Raw genomic sequence first — 14,776 nt, 5'->3', positions numbered from 1 at the left:
AAGGTTGCCCAGTGTGAGGGGCAGAGTTGGAATTCAAACCTAGGTCTGGTTAACCTCTAAGCTGGTCCTTCCAGCTCTCCCCTAGTAACTGTTTGGTCAACCAGGAGGGATGGACGGTGGGGAAAACCTACTTCCTGGCAGGAGGAGGTGAGCACTGGGGTCAGAGAGGACTGAGCGCGGAGAGAGAACCAGCGAGGTTTAGAGTGCGGAACAGGGTCCGAGGCCCGAACAGGTGAATTCAAGCTATCCTGGGAGGGCCCCGTGTGATTTCTCCCTCAGACACAACTGAACATGGTCCTAAAAAAGCAGGTCACAGGGCGTCTTGCTTTCCGGAGGCCCAGGGCCTGAGCCGGCAGCCCCTCTCGGAGTCTGTGAGGAGGGGAGCCCCCCGTGTTCTGGTTAGATACTGGAGGTTCTGACACAGGTGTCCCGAGACCAGACTGAGAAATGCGGCAGTAAGGTGAGAAGCCAGGCTCGGGCACTGTATCCGTTATCTACTACCGTGTAACAAGCCACCCAAAACGCAGTGGCTTAAAGCAGTCCTTTATTATTTCCCAGAGCCTGTGGGTGGCCCCGGAAGGTTCCTCTGCTGCTGTCCCCTGGCCTCACTCATGTAACTACAGTCAGCCAGTGGCCTCTTAAGAACTTGCATAGAGCCCGGCCGGCATGGCTCAGTGGTTGAGCATCGACCTATGAACCAGCAGGTCACGGTTTGATTCCCGGTCAGGGCACATTCCTGGGCTTCAGGCTCGAACCCCAGTGGGGGGCGTGCAGGAAATAGCCAATCAATGATTCTCATCATTGATGTTTCTATCTCTCTCTCCCTCTCCCTTCCTCTCTGAAATCAATAAAAATATTTTTTTAAAAATAGAACTTGCATAGAGATTGCCCAACATCACGCCCACCGTATTCAGTTGGTCAGAGCAGGTGACAGGGCCAGCCTAGGTTGGGAGGGTGGGGAAACAGACTCCACCACTGGATGGCCAAAGTACGCTATTTGTAGCCGTTTTCCAATCCACCCCGGTTGTTAAACTGGAAATGCAGTGTAACCACATTTATAGTTTTTCTATTTGTGAGTCATTTGTGCCCTGACTTGCCAGGGCTCCTTCGAATACAATAACAATGAGTAAATTAGCTTACGCCAAACAACCTAAAGCCACTATCGGCTCCTCCTACTGGAGATGTAACGGCCTGCTGGCTTCAGGCGTGGCGAGATCCAGGGGCCCCAGGGATGTCCTCAGATCAGTCCCACGGGCAGTCTCTCCCGTCTCCCTCCGAGCGTGGCGCTCTACAGCAGGCCGGCTGCATGTGTTGGAAAAGACAAACTCAGGCAACCGAGCCTGTGACTTGAAAGTTAGGGCCCCAAAGGAGTCAAGACCCTTTCCCTCTGCAGTGGACATGTGAAATCTCTGAGAAAACTCTGACTGGCCAGCCTGAGTCACATGCATGTGGGAGGCGGAACAGGAAGGAGCAGGGCGCGGGATCTCCAGTCTGACCAGGACCCTGTGGAAGGGGGAGCCCTGCCTCTAGGAAGGGACGGGGTCCTCCCCAGGAAGGCAGAACCACAGCTGGGCACCGCACCCTGCAGGCTTCTTTATACTCCAGCGCCCAGCACAGGGCCTGGCACACAGTAGCTGCTCAATTAATGTGTGTTGCATGACTAATGGCTGAGCATGGAGGCTTTGGGCCACTTATCCCTGGGAGGCTGCCAGGAGGACAGAACGTTTGATGCTGTCCCCTGGCATTTTGCCACAAGCATTTTCAGAGGCCCCAGGAGAGGCCCTTGGCAGCAGTTGGCAGTGCCAGGCAGGCTTCCTCATGACCCTGTCCTCGCCCGGGTCAGGGGAGTGGGAGGTCATGAGGCTGATCGGACAGCTCCCCGGGCCATGAGCTGGCCTGGAAATTGCCCACTTAGCTCCTTCCAACCAACGGGAAATTGTTGGAAGAGCAGGATTTCCTTTCAAGGCAGAAATCCTGTAGCTGCATTTGAAAAGGCATCTGGGCTTTCTTTCTTTTTTTTTTTTTTCAGTCTTTCTGACATTGTAACGATGACTTCTAGTGGCAAGCTTTGGGGATTTTTTTCCTTTCGGGGGAACCACAAATTACTTGGCTGCAGCACTTTTTCTTTCCGAGAGACGAGGGACGGGGCGATCACACCTGTGGGGACGTTGGCCAGCAGCTTGTTTTCCGGGCCGGAGTGTGCACGAGCCCACACACACGAACCCTGGTTCCTGCCTCACTTACGGTCCAGGTTCGGTTTCCTGGGATACATTTTTACGTGAATAACCAAAAGAGGCAGGAAGTAGTACCCGCAGTGTGGAAAGAGAGAGGAAACATTTCAGAATATATTAACTTTGTAGAAGTTAAAAACTAGCCCTCATTATAAGCAGAATGTGGTCAAATAGAAGGCGTTTCCCTAATTACCTTTCCTAGGTCCCCAGGGTACTGGGCTGAATATGATACAATTTAAAAAGCATGATAAACTCTCTAGCAACCCAAGTTCCCAGCAGGGGTGGCTGTGCTGGGTATGAAAGTCTAACTTTAGGAGCGGGAAAGTGTTAGCACCTGTGAGGCATAGCATCCACTTCCAGGAGACTAGACACAAGCGGCTCAGAGCGAGCCTTGCAGGCCTGCCTCCCCTCCTCCCCCCCCCCCCCCCGCCCTGCCTGCCCTCACCTTCCTAAGCCCTCGCCCCCAGGCCCATGCCCAGTAATCTGCCCATCTGCACCCCCCACCCGCCCCCAGGATGAAATCATCCTGCTGCTGGGAAGAGAAATCAGCCGCCTCTCGAATTTCGAGCTCGAATCCAAGTACAAAGACGCAGTGATCGCGAACCTGCAGAACGAGCTGGCCAGCCTGAGTCAGACGCTGCTGTCGGAGACCACCTTCCCCATGGGCGAGCGGGGGGCCTCGCAGAAGTGCCCGGTTCTGAACGAGGACATCGACGCCAAGCAGAGGGAGATCCAGAACTTGAAGAGCCAGGTAGGACTCTGAGAAAGTCCGCTGGCGAGGACTGAGTCAGGATGCAGGGTGACAGCTCTCAGGAGGGCCCGAGGAGGGCGGCGGGAGCCACCCAGACGGCCAGGAAAGGGGTGGTCAGTGCCGGGGGTTGGGGGGCGGGGGTCAGAGCACAAGTCCCAGGGATGAGAGGTTGGCAGGTTTCTATCCTGGGAAGAACCATACTAACTTTGACTAAGCACCTACTATGTGCAAGGCTTTAGCTTTTAGCCTCCCAATCCGCCAACACATTCCATCCTGCAGACGAGGAGACCGAGGCAGGCCCAGAGACGCCTGGTTCGGTGAATTCTATCTGAGAAATGATGACTAGATTTTCTGAGACCAAAAGCAAGAATAATGATCGTGAGCGCCATCTGGTGGCAAGGCTCTCACCACATTATGTGAGCTTACCCCACCCCCATCATTTTTTCCGCTCTGCCTACAGCCTAGGACCATTACTGAGGATTCCTGTGTTTGCTCATTTTCTAAAAAATATATTTTTTATTGATTTCAGAGAGGAAAGGAGAGGGAGAGAGAGAGAGAAACCTCAATGATAGGGAATCATTGATCAGCTGCCTCCTGCACCCCCGCCACCACTGGGGATGGAGCCCACAACCTGGGCATGTGCCCTGACCAGAAATTGAAGTGTGACCTCTGGGTTCATAGGTCGACGCTCAACCACTGAGCCACACTGGCCGGGCCCTGTGTCTGCTCTTAACAACAGTCGCACTGGTGTTTACGTGAGCCTAGACAAGGCTTACAAATGCACACAGACATGCTACCAACCTACCTTCCCCGAGACAGACGAGAAAAGCTGAAGTAGAACATGCTGTGGGTAGTCAGGTGAGAGGATCGGCACAGCTAACACCCACGTGCCGTGTGCCGGGCGTGATCCGAGCACACGCACATACACTAACTCATTAAACCATCCTCACAAACCTGCCAGCTTGGGGCCCCCACCACCCCACTCGCAGAATGAAAAAGGAAGCAGCGCTGGGTGCCCTCCCCGTGTTCCCACGGCCTGGAAGTGGGGGAGACCGGATTTGAAGGCCGCAGGCTGGCCCCGAGGCCACGCCAGCTTCAGAGCCTCTGGCTTTCCATGCGGGTTCCTGGAGCCGTGGGACAGGATGGGAAGAACTGGGGCTAAAACCGAGGTGCAAGTCGTAATTCCACCTCCGACCGGCGGCGTGACCCTGTGCCAGCGACCCCGCCTTGCTGAGTCTCAGTGTGCTCACTAGCAAAATGGGAACTGTAATGAGACCGTCAGCCTTCAGTGATGCTGTGACGAGCTGTCAAAAAGTAGCATCTGTGCCCAACCGGCGTGGCTCAGGGGTTGAGCGTCACCCTATGAACCAGGAGGTCACGGTTCCATTCCTGGGGGGGAGCATATGCCCAAGTTGCGGGCTTGATCCCCAGTAGGGGGGGCGTGCAGGAGGCAGCCGATCGGTGGTTCTCTCTCATCATTGATGTTTCTGTCTCCCTCTCCCTTCCCCTCTGAAATCAATAAAAATATATTTTTTAAAAAAGAAGAAGAAGTAGCCCCTAAGAACGGGCTCAGGAAGCTCTGGAATGCTCTATGACGTACACACCGTCGTCACTGCCATTGGAGGGAACTAATTTTATAACCTGCTCCCCCTCTTGAATTTTTCTCCGCATCCAGTGGTGCTGGATGATCTGGAACCAAGGGCCGGTCTGTAGATGGCTGAGAGTTCAAAGGTCGTAGGCAGGCACATTGGGGGATCAGCTGTCCTGGCGGCCGCTGTGCCCGGCCCCTGTGTGTGCACAGAGAGATGAGCTCCATGTTTTGATTGCGTAGGAAACAGTGGACCTGAAGGGACAGGCCTCTCCCGTCCCTTCCACCATTTAACAGTGAAAAGCAGTGGTTCCCCCCACAGCCCAACCCAAGATCAGGTGACCCTTGACCTGGGCGGCCCCTCTGACTGCACTGCCTCCGCCCGCAGGTCAGCGCCCTGCAGCAAGGCTACAGCCAGGTGCTGAGCCAGACGCTGTCCGAGAGGATCTCGGAAATCACCTCCCTGAAGAACGAGGGCGAGAACTTACGGAGGGACAACGCCATCACGTCAGGTGAGCTCTCCCTGGGCTCGGGCCCCAGAGCTGCCCGCTCCGCTCACCCCAGTGCCACAGGCGCCTCCAGCCTCTGCCCCCTCCTCAGGGGCGGGGCGGGGCCGCAGAGATGGGCTCAGCAGCCCCTTCAGCAGGGGGGTCAGTGAATTCGCGATGGCCCCTAAGGGAGGCTTATGGCCATCCAGTTCCTGGGGCGGGGCCTGCTAAATGTTTGAGTGCATGTGACCTCTTAGCTGGAAGGTCTGCTGAGCCCTGGGCTCCTCATGAGAACACGGGGCGCCGGGGGCGGGGCGCGGGGGGGCTGGGGCACCTCCTGGACACAAACTAGAATGTGGGCCCCGTGGGGCCACCGCTTTAAAGCCCCGTCAGAGAGGTGCACCATTTCCCCCTAGTGCACGAGGGCTGAGTGAGGACCTTGTTCTAATTGACTGACAGAGGTGGTCCCACCCCAAAGCCCTGGGGTGGAGGAGGGGCAGCCAACGCCTGGGCCAGGGCACAGGACTCTTAGCCCGGACTCCTGCATTCCTTCAACACGTTTACTGAGCACCTACTGGGTGCCAGGACCTGTCCCGGGGCTGGGAGAGCCCTGAGCAAGAGTCAGGTCCCTGAACTCACGGGGCTCACGTTTGGGAGCGGGTGACGGACAAAAATAAGTAAACGTGAACAAACAAGCCCATTTCAGAGAAAACGGGGCAACGTGGTGGCAAAGTGCTTCAGGGGTGAAGCGGAGGGAGAACAGCCTCGTGGGTGGGCAAGGACAGGTCTCGGAGGAGGGGAAGGGAAGAGCAGAGGCTGAGCGAGCTGGCCGTGTGGGAGGAGCGGACGGGACGGCCAGTGGGGCTGGAGTGGTGGGAACGAGGGACCGTGTGGTGGGAACGAGGGACCGTGTGGTGGGAACGAGGGACCGTGTGGTGGGAACGAGGGACTGTGTGGTGGGAACGAGGGACCGTGGGGCTGGACGGGTCGGGCGGGAGGCAGGGCCTTGCTCTCAGGGAGGAGTCTGGGTCTCATTCTGAGGGCGCTGTGAAGCCATTGGGGTTTTTTAAGCAGAAAATGAGATGAAGAGGATGGAGTCAGTAACAGAGAAAGGGAGGGAGAGAAGCAGGCGTTGAGTCTGGGTCGGGGCTATTCTTCTTTCTTTTAACATTTTTAGTGACTTCAGAGAAGAAGGCAAAGGGAGAGAGAGAGAAACGTCAGTGATGAGAGAGAATCATTGATGGGTTGCCTCCTGCACGCCCCACACTGGGGATCGAACCCACAACCTGGGCCTGTGCCCTGACCAGGAATGGAACCGTGACCTCCTGGTTCATAAGTCACACTCAGCCACTGAGCCCCGCCTTGGGGCTATTGTTATCCAAGTGCCAGTCACAGCAGAGGCTGAGCCCTGTGTGAGTCTCCGTCCCTGTGTGGATCTGTGTGCTGTGCCCGGGGCCAGCCTGACCGCTGGCTTTTCCTCGGCCTCACTCTGTACACTCTCGCACCCACGTCCTCTACCCCACGCCGCCCTGCCTGCCAGGCCTCTGCTCACGCTCCCCTCTAACTGGAATGTCCCAAGAAATTTGCTGAGCACCCTGCACGGGCCAGGCACTGCTCCGAGCATCAGAAACATAAAGATGAACTCGCTGAGCCCCTGCCTTCCTCCCCATCAGGCCTCATCCGCGCTCCAAGCCTCTCAGATACCACTCGGTCAGGTCCCCCCAGACCACCAGCATCGGTCACGCCCTGCGGCCGGGCCCCAGCCCAGACCTCTTCCTGCACACCAACAGGACCCCAGATGTTCTGTGTGCACATCCAAGACTGAGCTGCAGGGGCCGATGATGCTGCAGTAACAAACAGCCCCCCCCCCCCCTTCTCAGTGGTCCACGTCGTTGCCTCCGACCCTGGTGAGTCTTTCGCGGTTTGTTTGTTTTTAAACAGGGATGGTGTCCTCTTTGCAAAAGGACGTGATCGCCAAGGATGAGGAAGTGCAACAACTGAAGCAGGAGGTGAGCCAGCTGAAAAGTGAGAACAAAGAGAAGGACCGCCAGCTGGAAGCCATCAGCTCCAGAGTGAGTGCAGCTCTCGGGGGGGGGGGGGGGGGTAGCGGGGGGGGAAGGGGAAACTGACCGGCTCGCCCCCCCTCCCTCCCTCAGGCCCAAACACCCGCCTCCTCTGACTCCCTGAATGAGGCCAGTGCCAGGGCCGGAGGGAGGATGGCTGCCGTGAGTCACCTGGGAGGACTAAAGCTGGGGGCCAGGTTCCTTGCAGCTTTTCAAAAAACAGATTTTTGTCCCCAGCCCACGTAGCTCAGGGGTTGGGCATCCACCTATGAACCAGAAGGTCCTGGTTCGATTCCTGGTCAGGACACATGCCCGGGTTGCAGGCTCAGTCTCCAGTGGGGGCTGATTCTCATCACTGATGTTTCCACCTCTCTCTCCCTCTCCCTTCCTCTCTGAAGTCAATAAAAATACATATATATATAAATACATTTTTGTGACTCAGAATAAACGAGGTATTTTCAAACCCAGCATACGTTTTCTAACACCTATTATGGGTTAGTTTGTTGACTCCCAACAACCAACACCTGGAGTGTCCGACAGCAGGAGACCGCCGTATTGTGCTGTATGCACCCAGGGAAATGCCATGTAGCTTTTAAGACGAATGAGCATGGGAACACGGTAAACATTTAAGATTTAAATATGAGCGGCATGACTTCAATGTGAGATTGAATACACAGCATGCCCTGCCCTGCGAGGCTTAACAGTAAAGCCAGGCGGGCTCTCTCTGCGGGCCGGGGGGGACCACGGGCTTCCCCGCAGCCCCGGGCACCCCGGTTCCCACAGCCGCCTTGACAGCAGAATGTCTGAGGGTCCGGATGCAGACACGTGACCCTCAGTTCTCCCGTGGACGTCAGTGTGGGTGAGAACTCCTCCGGGTAAGAGGAGCCTGTAGGCAAGGTGAGAGCTTTTAGATGTAACTGCCTGTTCACTAACTTCGCCTTCAAACCCCCATCTGAGAGGGGAAGGTTTCCTGGTGTTTGTATGACTGTCTGTTTCCATGAGTCCAGGGAAAACCTCATCGCTTTCATCGGGGCAGGCCACTCTGATCCAAAGCGGAGGCCTGGTCAGCGGCGCCGGTGTGTGGGCGCTGTCTGTGTGGGCGCTGTCTGCGTGGGAGCCGTCTGTGTGGGCGCTGTCTGCGTGGGAACTGTCTGCGTGGGAGCTGTCTGCGTGGGCACTGTCTGCGTGGGCGCTGTGTGCGTGGGCGATGTCTGCGTGGGCGCTGTCTGCGTGGGCGCCGTCTGCGTGGGCGCCGTCTGCGTGGGCGCCGTCTGCGTAGGTGATGTCTGCGTGGGCGCTGCGTGGGCGATGTCTGCGTGGGCGCTGTCTGCGTGGGCGATGTCTGCGTGGGTGATGTCTGCGTGGGCGCCGTCTGTGTAGGTGATGTCTGCGTGGGCGCTGTCTGCGTGGGCACCGTCTGTGTAGGTGATGTCTGCGTGGGTGATGTCTGCATGGGCGCTGTCTGCGTGGGCACTGTCTGCGTGGGCGCCGTCTGTGTAGGTGATGTCTGCGTGGGCACTGCGTGGGCGCCGTCTGCGTGGGCAATGTCTGTGTGGGCGCTGTCTGCGTGGGCGCCGTCTGCGTGGGCAATGTCTGTGTGGGCGCTGTCTGCGTGGGCGCCGTCTGCGTGGGTGATGTCTGTGTGGGCGCCGTCTGTGTAGGTGATGTCTGCGTGGGAGCTGTCTGCGTGGGCGCCGCCTGCGTGGGTGATGTCTGTGTGGGCGCTGTCTGCGTGGGCGCCGTCTGCGTGGGTGATGTCTGTGTGGGCGCTGTCTGCGTGGGCGCCGTCTGCGTGGGTGATGTCTGTGTGGGCGCTGTCTGTGTAGGTGATGTCTGCGTGGGCGCTGTCTGCGTGGGCGCCGTCTGTGTAGGTGATGTCTGCGTGGGCGCTGTCTGCATGGGAGCCGTCTGCGTGGGAACTGTCTGCGTGGGCGTCGTCTGCGTGGGCGCTGTCTGCGTGGGCACTGTCTGCGTGGGCGCCGTCTGTGTAGGTGATGTCTGCGTGGGCACTGTCTGCGTGGGCGCCGTCTGCGTGGGCGATGTCTGTGTGGGCGCTGTCTGCGTGGGCGCTGTCTGTGTGGGCGCTGTCTGCGTGGGTGCCGGGTTGGAGTAGACCTTGACGGCCCAGAAGGCAGACGGGACCTCTGGTGCTTAGCACGAGGCCCAGTTTGGAGCTGGCGAAAGGCAGAGCCTGACCAGGCTTTGGTGTCAGACAGGCCAGGGTCCAACCCCAGAGCTTGCTTTTATTGTAACTTAGCTGGCCTCCACTTCTCCATCCGTGAAATGGGACAACAAGCTCTTTCTGAGGCCTGGGAGGCTGGTTTTAACTCTGTCCTCTGCCTCTGCCCAGTCGGCCGCTCGCCAAGCTCCTGCCTCTGTTTCTTCCCAGCACATTGCCGTCCTAGGCGCCTGTGAGCAGTTTTGTGTCGTGTGTGTGTGTGCGCGCGCACACGTGTGTGCACGTGCCTGTGTGTGCTGGGGAGGGGTGCTTGTACGCCGATGCTAAGTAAGAGAAATATGGAAAAACAGCGCCTGTCAGGCTAGTCTACTTCCTGACCCCCATTTCCCCTTCCTCCTTGACCTTGGAACGAGGGCTCTGTCTGCTCCAGCCTGTGCCGGCCACCGGCACGCAGGCTCCTCACCAGGGGGGTCGCTCCATAAACATCGGGGTGCATATTGCTGTTTAAATTATGTCTGTCATCGTGTTGATTTTAGAAAAATAAGTAGGTGGCACTAAAAAGCAAAATTTTATAAAGAAGAAAGGAAATGCTACCCTAAGAAATCAACATTAATGTTTTAATGTATACTCTTCTATCTTGTTTTTATATATCACCTGGGAGTAAATAAGTTATGTACTCATATCTCACAGTGAATTAATACCATGCACATTTAAAAATCCTAAATGCTTACTGTTTCCCTGTGTTAATAAGTAAAAGCTTGTATCATTGGTCTTAAAAGCTACAATGGTATTTCCCGGGGGTGGTGGGTGTACAATCCAATACAGCGGTCTCCTGTTGTTGGACACACAGGGTTTTTGTTTTGTTCTTTAATGTTGCTAACGATGCTGAGAAGCACATCCCTGAATCTACAGATTCGCTGATTCCTCTAGTCATTGTCCTCAGGGCACATCGCTGAGGCCGGATTTCTGGGTCAAAAGGAGGACATGCCTTTATTCTCTTAACGCCTGTTGGGGGAGCGCCCCCCGGGAAGGCTGCTCCCTTTTCTCTCCCCCCCCCCGTCCCCACCCCCCCCCTCCCCGCCCACCACACACACCAGGGCAGTTGTGTCTTTGAGATGAAGCACCGAGAGCCATCCAAGTTCACCGCCACGTTCACTAGTGAGCCCCACCCCGTCCACGTGCTCCTGAACGCTGTGCTCGGAGGGGCAGAGTGGAAGGTTCCCATCCCTCCACCCTCAGTGCCCGGACTCTGCTCACCTGCGGCGTAGCTTTCTGGCTCTCGAAAAAGAAGTTAGACACTCTCTTCCTCAGAACTCGTGAGCCGGGTGCCCTGGGAGCTCCCGCAGATCCCCGGCATCCCCCGGCCCAAACGGCCTTGCCCCCGGGAGTGTGGGGTGTGATGGGATCAGACAGCGGCACATGCTCTTTGAGGCCACCGTGGGGACCTGGGATCCCCACATGGCCTGTTGCCCCTCTTTCTCTCCACAGTGCTCCGTGCTCAAAGAGGCACTGAACAAGGAAGATGCTCAGAAGGAGCACCGGGAAGCCCAAGAGAAAGAGCTGAAACTCAGCAAATCCGTGAGTTGGACGTCCTCGCTCCTAGGCATCCACGAAAAGGCTTTGGCCTTCAGGTTTTGGCAAGAGCACCAACTCTGGGGTTTTCTGATGGTGATGGCTAAGGCCATCGCCTCACTCTTTGATTTGCTGCCTCTAGGAGGACCCGGGTGGGAAGACCCTGGAAAACACACTCTCCCAGCATTCCCTGGGCGTTGGCTCCACCCCCCTCGCCGGTGTCTCTTAGAGCTGGGCTGGGGTGCGGATGGGGACGGGGACAGGGGCCGGCCACGTGGCCACCACATGCTGCCAAAAAGTCACTGTGGCTCCTGCCCCTGGGCCTGTGATGCCCAAACTAGTATGTCCCGCTGCCACACTTTTATCGTAGGGATACTTTGATCACTATCCCCAACCCAAAATTCTTCCTTAAGTAACTTTACACCAACTCATAAAAACAACACGAAAAGGCATCCTGTGCCTCTGCAGAAGGTGACTGTTAACGATGCAGTGAACACCGGCCACGAAAATGAAAGTGGGCCAAGGGGACCCTCTTCCACCTCAGCAGGCACAGTGCCAGTTCGGGGGACGCACAGCGCCCTCAGCACAGGGGGAGACGCCCCTTCCCGCGTCAGGAGCTTTCCGTTCTCTGCCCCAGGGGCAGAGGGAAAACCCGCGTTGTTTTGTTCTTCCAAACCGCGCCCATTGTGTCTTCCAAACTGCCCTTATTCCAGTCGATCGCAAAAATAGACCCCAAGAGGAATAATTGTAAAATTATCTAATGAATTGATGGGTGTCTCCTGCTGTTCCATCCCAGGGTACAGCTGATTTTTCAGACAAAACTAGCCATTTTCAATACATCACTTGGAAAAAAAAAGTCTGCTTTGCTCTGCAGATGTAGGATTTCCCCCCAGGGGCGGAACTTAGCTGATCCCCGGTTAGGTTTTCGCCTTCACGCAACCGGTGAAAGGAGTTACCGAGATCCAGCCCTTCCCCCCAGAAGTCAGGTCCAGCGTGCCGTCAGGGAAGCTGACTTTTGTTGAAACTCTTCCAGCAAATCCAAAACATGGAGAGAGAAATGAGGAGGCTGAGGGAGGAGTTGAAGAAGAGTACTTCTGACCAGAGCATGATCTCTAAGACGCTTCGGGAAAAGAGCAAGGTACGGCCAGGCAGCCCCGGCCCAGTCACCCCTCCGGGCCAGGCGCTCCACACGCATCCTCTCCTTACAGTGACGCTGTGTGGTCTACACTGGTATTAACCCCACTTGACAGTTGGGAAAACTGAGGCTCACAAGAGCGAAGGGAGTTTTCCAACTTCACTCAGGTAAAGTAGTTGCGGCAGGACTTGAACCCCGGTCTGTCTGGCTCCAAAGCCCCTGTGTGCAACCGCTACCCCAGCCTGCCTTCAGGTCTGAATTGTAAAATTATCCCGAACCGGCCCATTAAACCACGTTTGCCAGTGATGTTCAAACTGAAATGCTGCTGCTGATCCTTCTGTGTGTGTGTCCCACAGGTCTTTGAGAGAGGCGTGTTTTTAAAAGTCTCACCATGACCGTGGATTTGTGTATTTCTCCTTTTAATATCGCTAACTTTTGCTTTGTGTATATTGAGGCCGTGTTACCAGGTGCATGTAAATTTAGAATGTTAATTCTTCCCGTTGGGAAAGAAAATACCCCTGCATCATCATAGAAATGTCCGTCTTCGTGTCTACTAGTGTTTCTCCCCAAAAGTCTGCGTTGCCATTAATGCAGATCCATCAGCTACTCGGCCTTTCTGTTGGTGAGGGTTTTCACAGCATCTTCTTCATCATTTTTCTGTCCATCTTTGTTTTTAAGTTTTTTTTCCTCTCTTCTAAATAGCATGCCGTTTTATAAAATGCAGTCACAATCTTTGTCTCTTAGCCCATTTATATAAAGTGCAATTGCTGGTATATTGATTGGGGCTTCAGCTGGGCGATATTTCTGTGCTGTGTTTCCGTTTCTCTCCTTTCTCGGGTTCTTTTGAGTTGGTGGTTTTCTGTCATTCCGTTTTTGTCTCTGTTTGCTTGGAAATGTTTCACTCCTTAATTATACTTTTAGAATAGTAAGACAATAGCATTGACCCTGGACTTGCCAAAATCCAATATTCATTGAGTTTCTTAGTCTTTTAGCACTCGCCCCAAAGGCTGTGCTATGCATTCTTGATGCAGTGTCAGTTGATGACTACGCCCTTGGCCTTGGCAATGCTGATGACAGATTTTTTTCAGGGGTGTGTGTGTGTGTGTGTGTATGTATGTATGTATGTGTGTGTGTGTCTGTGTGTCTGAAAAACGTATGCTTAACCTTCGTTTCTGACTGAGTGCTGAATCCCACGTTGGCAGTGGTTTTCTTTCAGCACCTTATAGGTAGCATGAGGTTCATCTTTCTAGGGTCTTTTGGATCCTGGTGTTTCTACTTTGAGGTCGTTGTCAAACCTAATATCGCCCCTTTGCAAAAGCTCTGTTCTTTCTTGGGCTGCTTTTAAGAGTCTCTGTTCCCTTGGTTTCCAGCAGTTTGACGATGGTTTACCGGGGTGTGGGTTTATTTTTTTTGCTTTGTGTGGCGTTCACGGGGCTTCCTGAGCCTTTGGCTTGGTGTTCTGATTTGTTCTGCGCTGGGGGCTACATACCACACAGGCAGTGAGGAGCTACCGAAGGCCCTAAACAGGACACTGATACTGTTACATTTGTGATCAATAATAACGGTGAAAATGGCAGCTGTAATTTCTCATGTGTTATGCCAAACATTTCATCTTTTTCTTTTTTTTTAAATATTTTTATTGATTTCAGAGAGGGAAGGGAGAGGGGGAGACAGACAGAAATATCAATGATGAGAGAGAATCATTGATTGGCTGACTCCTGCACAGCCCCCATTGGGGATCGAACCCATAACCCTAGCATGTGCCCTGACTGGGAATCAAACCGTGACCTCCTGGTTCATAGGTCGACGCTCAACCACTGAGCCACGCCGGCCGGGCTCATCTCTTTTCATCCTCACAACAACTCTATGACCTAGAAATTATCCTTCCCACTTTACGGCTGAGGGAGTCAAGGCTGCTAGTTACTAGCACAGTCAGTACCCCAAAGTCAAGGTTGGGAGCCAGGTTTGTCTGATACTAATGAGGGCAGCACAGCCACCAGCCACGTGTGACTGTTCACATTGGAATTTACCAAAATTAAAGAAAATGTAAAATTCAGTTTCTCAGTCACACCAGCCACACCTCAGTGCTCTGGCCAGGTATGGCTCACAGCTGCCGTGTTAGCCAACACAAACACGAAGCCGTTCCATCAGACAGAGCTGCTCCACAGCCCGGTAACTCTCAGGACCATGAAGAATGTCCTGGAAGGAAATGAAAATAGAGGCGAGGAGGCCGGTTATCACAGGCCAAAGGTTCTCAGCGCCTGGCGGGGCCTTGCCCAGGGTAGGGCAGGGGTAGGAGCGGAGAAGCGGGGGGGGGGGGGGGGGGGGGGACGGGGGGATGTGAGAGGAATGGGCTTGGAGAACAGTGCGTGTGAGAGACGGAGAGGGAGCCCCGGGAGATGACCCCGGGGCTTGAGGCAGGGGTGGGGCTGTTCTTTATGGTGGGGACTACGGAGAAGGGCAGAGTCCGGGGTTGGAGTCCGCTTTGCAGTGGAGGAAAGTCTGCTGAAATAGAAGTCAGAGCTCCGTAGACCTGGGAGGGTTGTTTGTGGAGGAAACTGGGCCCAGGGGGGTGCACGGCTTTTCCAAGTGCGAGGCGCTGCCGCGGGACCCCACGGCTCAGCGTAAGCTGTAAAGGGCTCCGCTGGCTCTTTTATTACATCTGCGCAACCCCCCCCCCCCTTCGGCTCCCGAATAAACAGCTGTGGAGCTTTTCAGTACAAAACCCTCTCATTTATTTAGGAGAGTTTGCCTCGTTTCCTGATAGTG

The 14,776-nt window shown here is 55.2% G+C and overlaps 1 protein-coding gene across 2 annotated transcripts in view; it reads left to right on the top strand.

Moving 5' to 3' along the window:
- The window catches only part of FHAD1 (forkhead associated phosphopeptide binding domain 1), a 95,976-nt gene that overhangs the window by 29,096 nt on the left and 52,104 nt on the right, over positions 1 to 14,776 (top strand). For both annotated transcript variants that reach the window (XM_079777747.1, XM_079777748.1), the window contains exons 6-10: positions 2,746 to 2,982; positions 4,959 to 5,082; positions 7,000 to 7,130; positions 10,789 to 10,878; positions 11,906 to 12,010. In XM_079777747.1, the coding sequence (XP_079633873.1) occupies positions 2,746 to 2,982; positions 4,959 to 5,082; positions 7,000 to 7,130; positions 10,789 to 10,878; positions 11,906 to 12,010 (687 nt within the window). The remainder of the gene's footprint in view (positions 1 to 2,745; positions 2,983 to 4,958; positions 5,083 to 6,999; positions 7,131 to 10,788; positions 10,879 to 11,905; positions 12,011 to 14,776) is intronic.

Source organism: Cnephaeus nilssonii (genome assembly GCF_951640355.1).
Source record: "Cnephaeus nilssonii genome assembly, chromosome: 7".
Lineage (NCBI taxonomy): Eukaryota > Metazoa > Chordata > Mammalia > Chiroptera > Vespertilionidae > Cnephaeus > Cnephaeus nilssonii.
The sequence above is the reverse complement of the archived record's forward strand: the minus strand, read 5'-3'. Positions and strand labels throughout refer to the sequence as shown.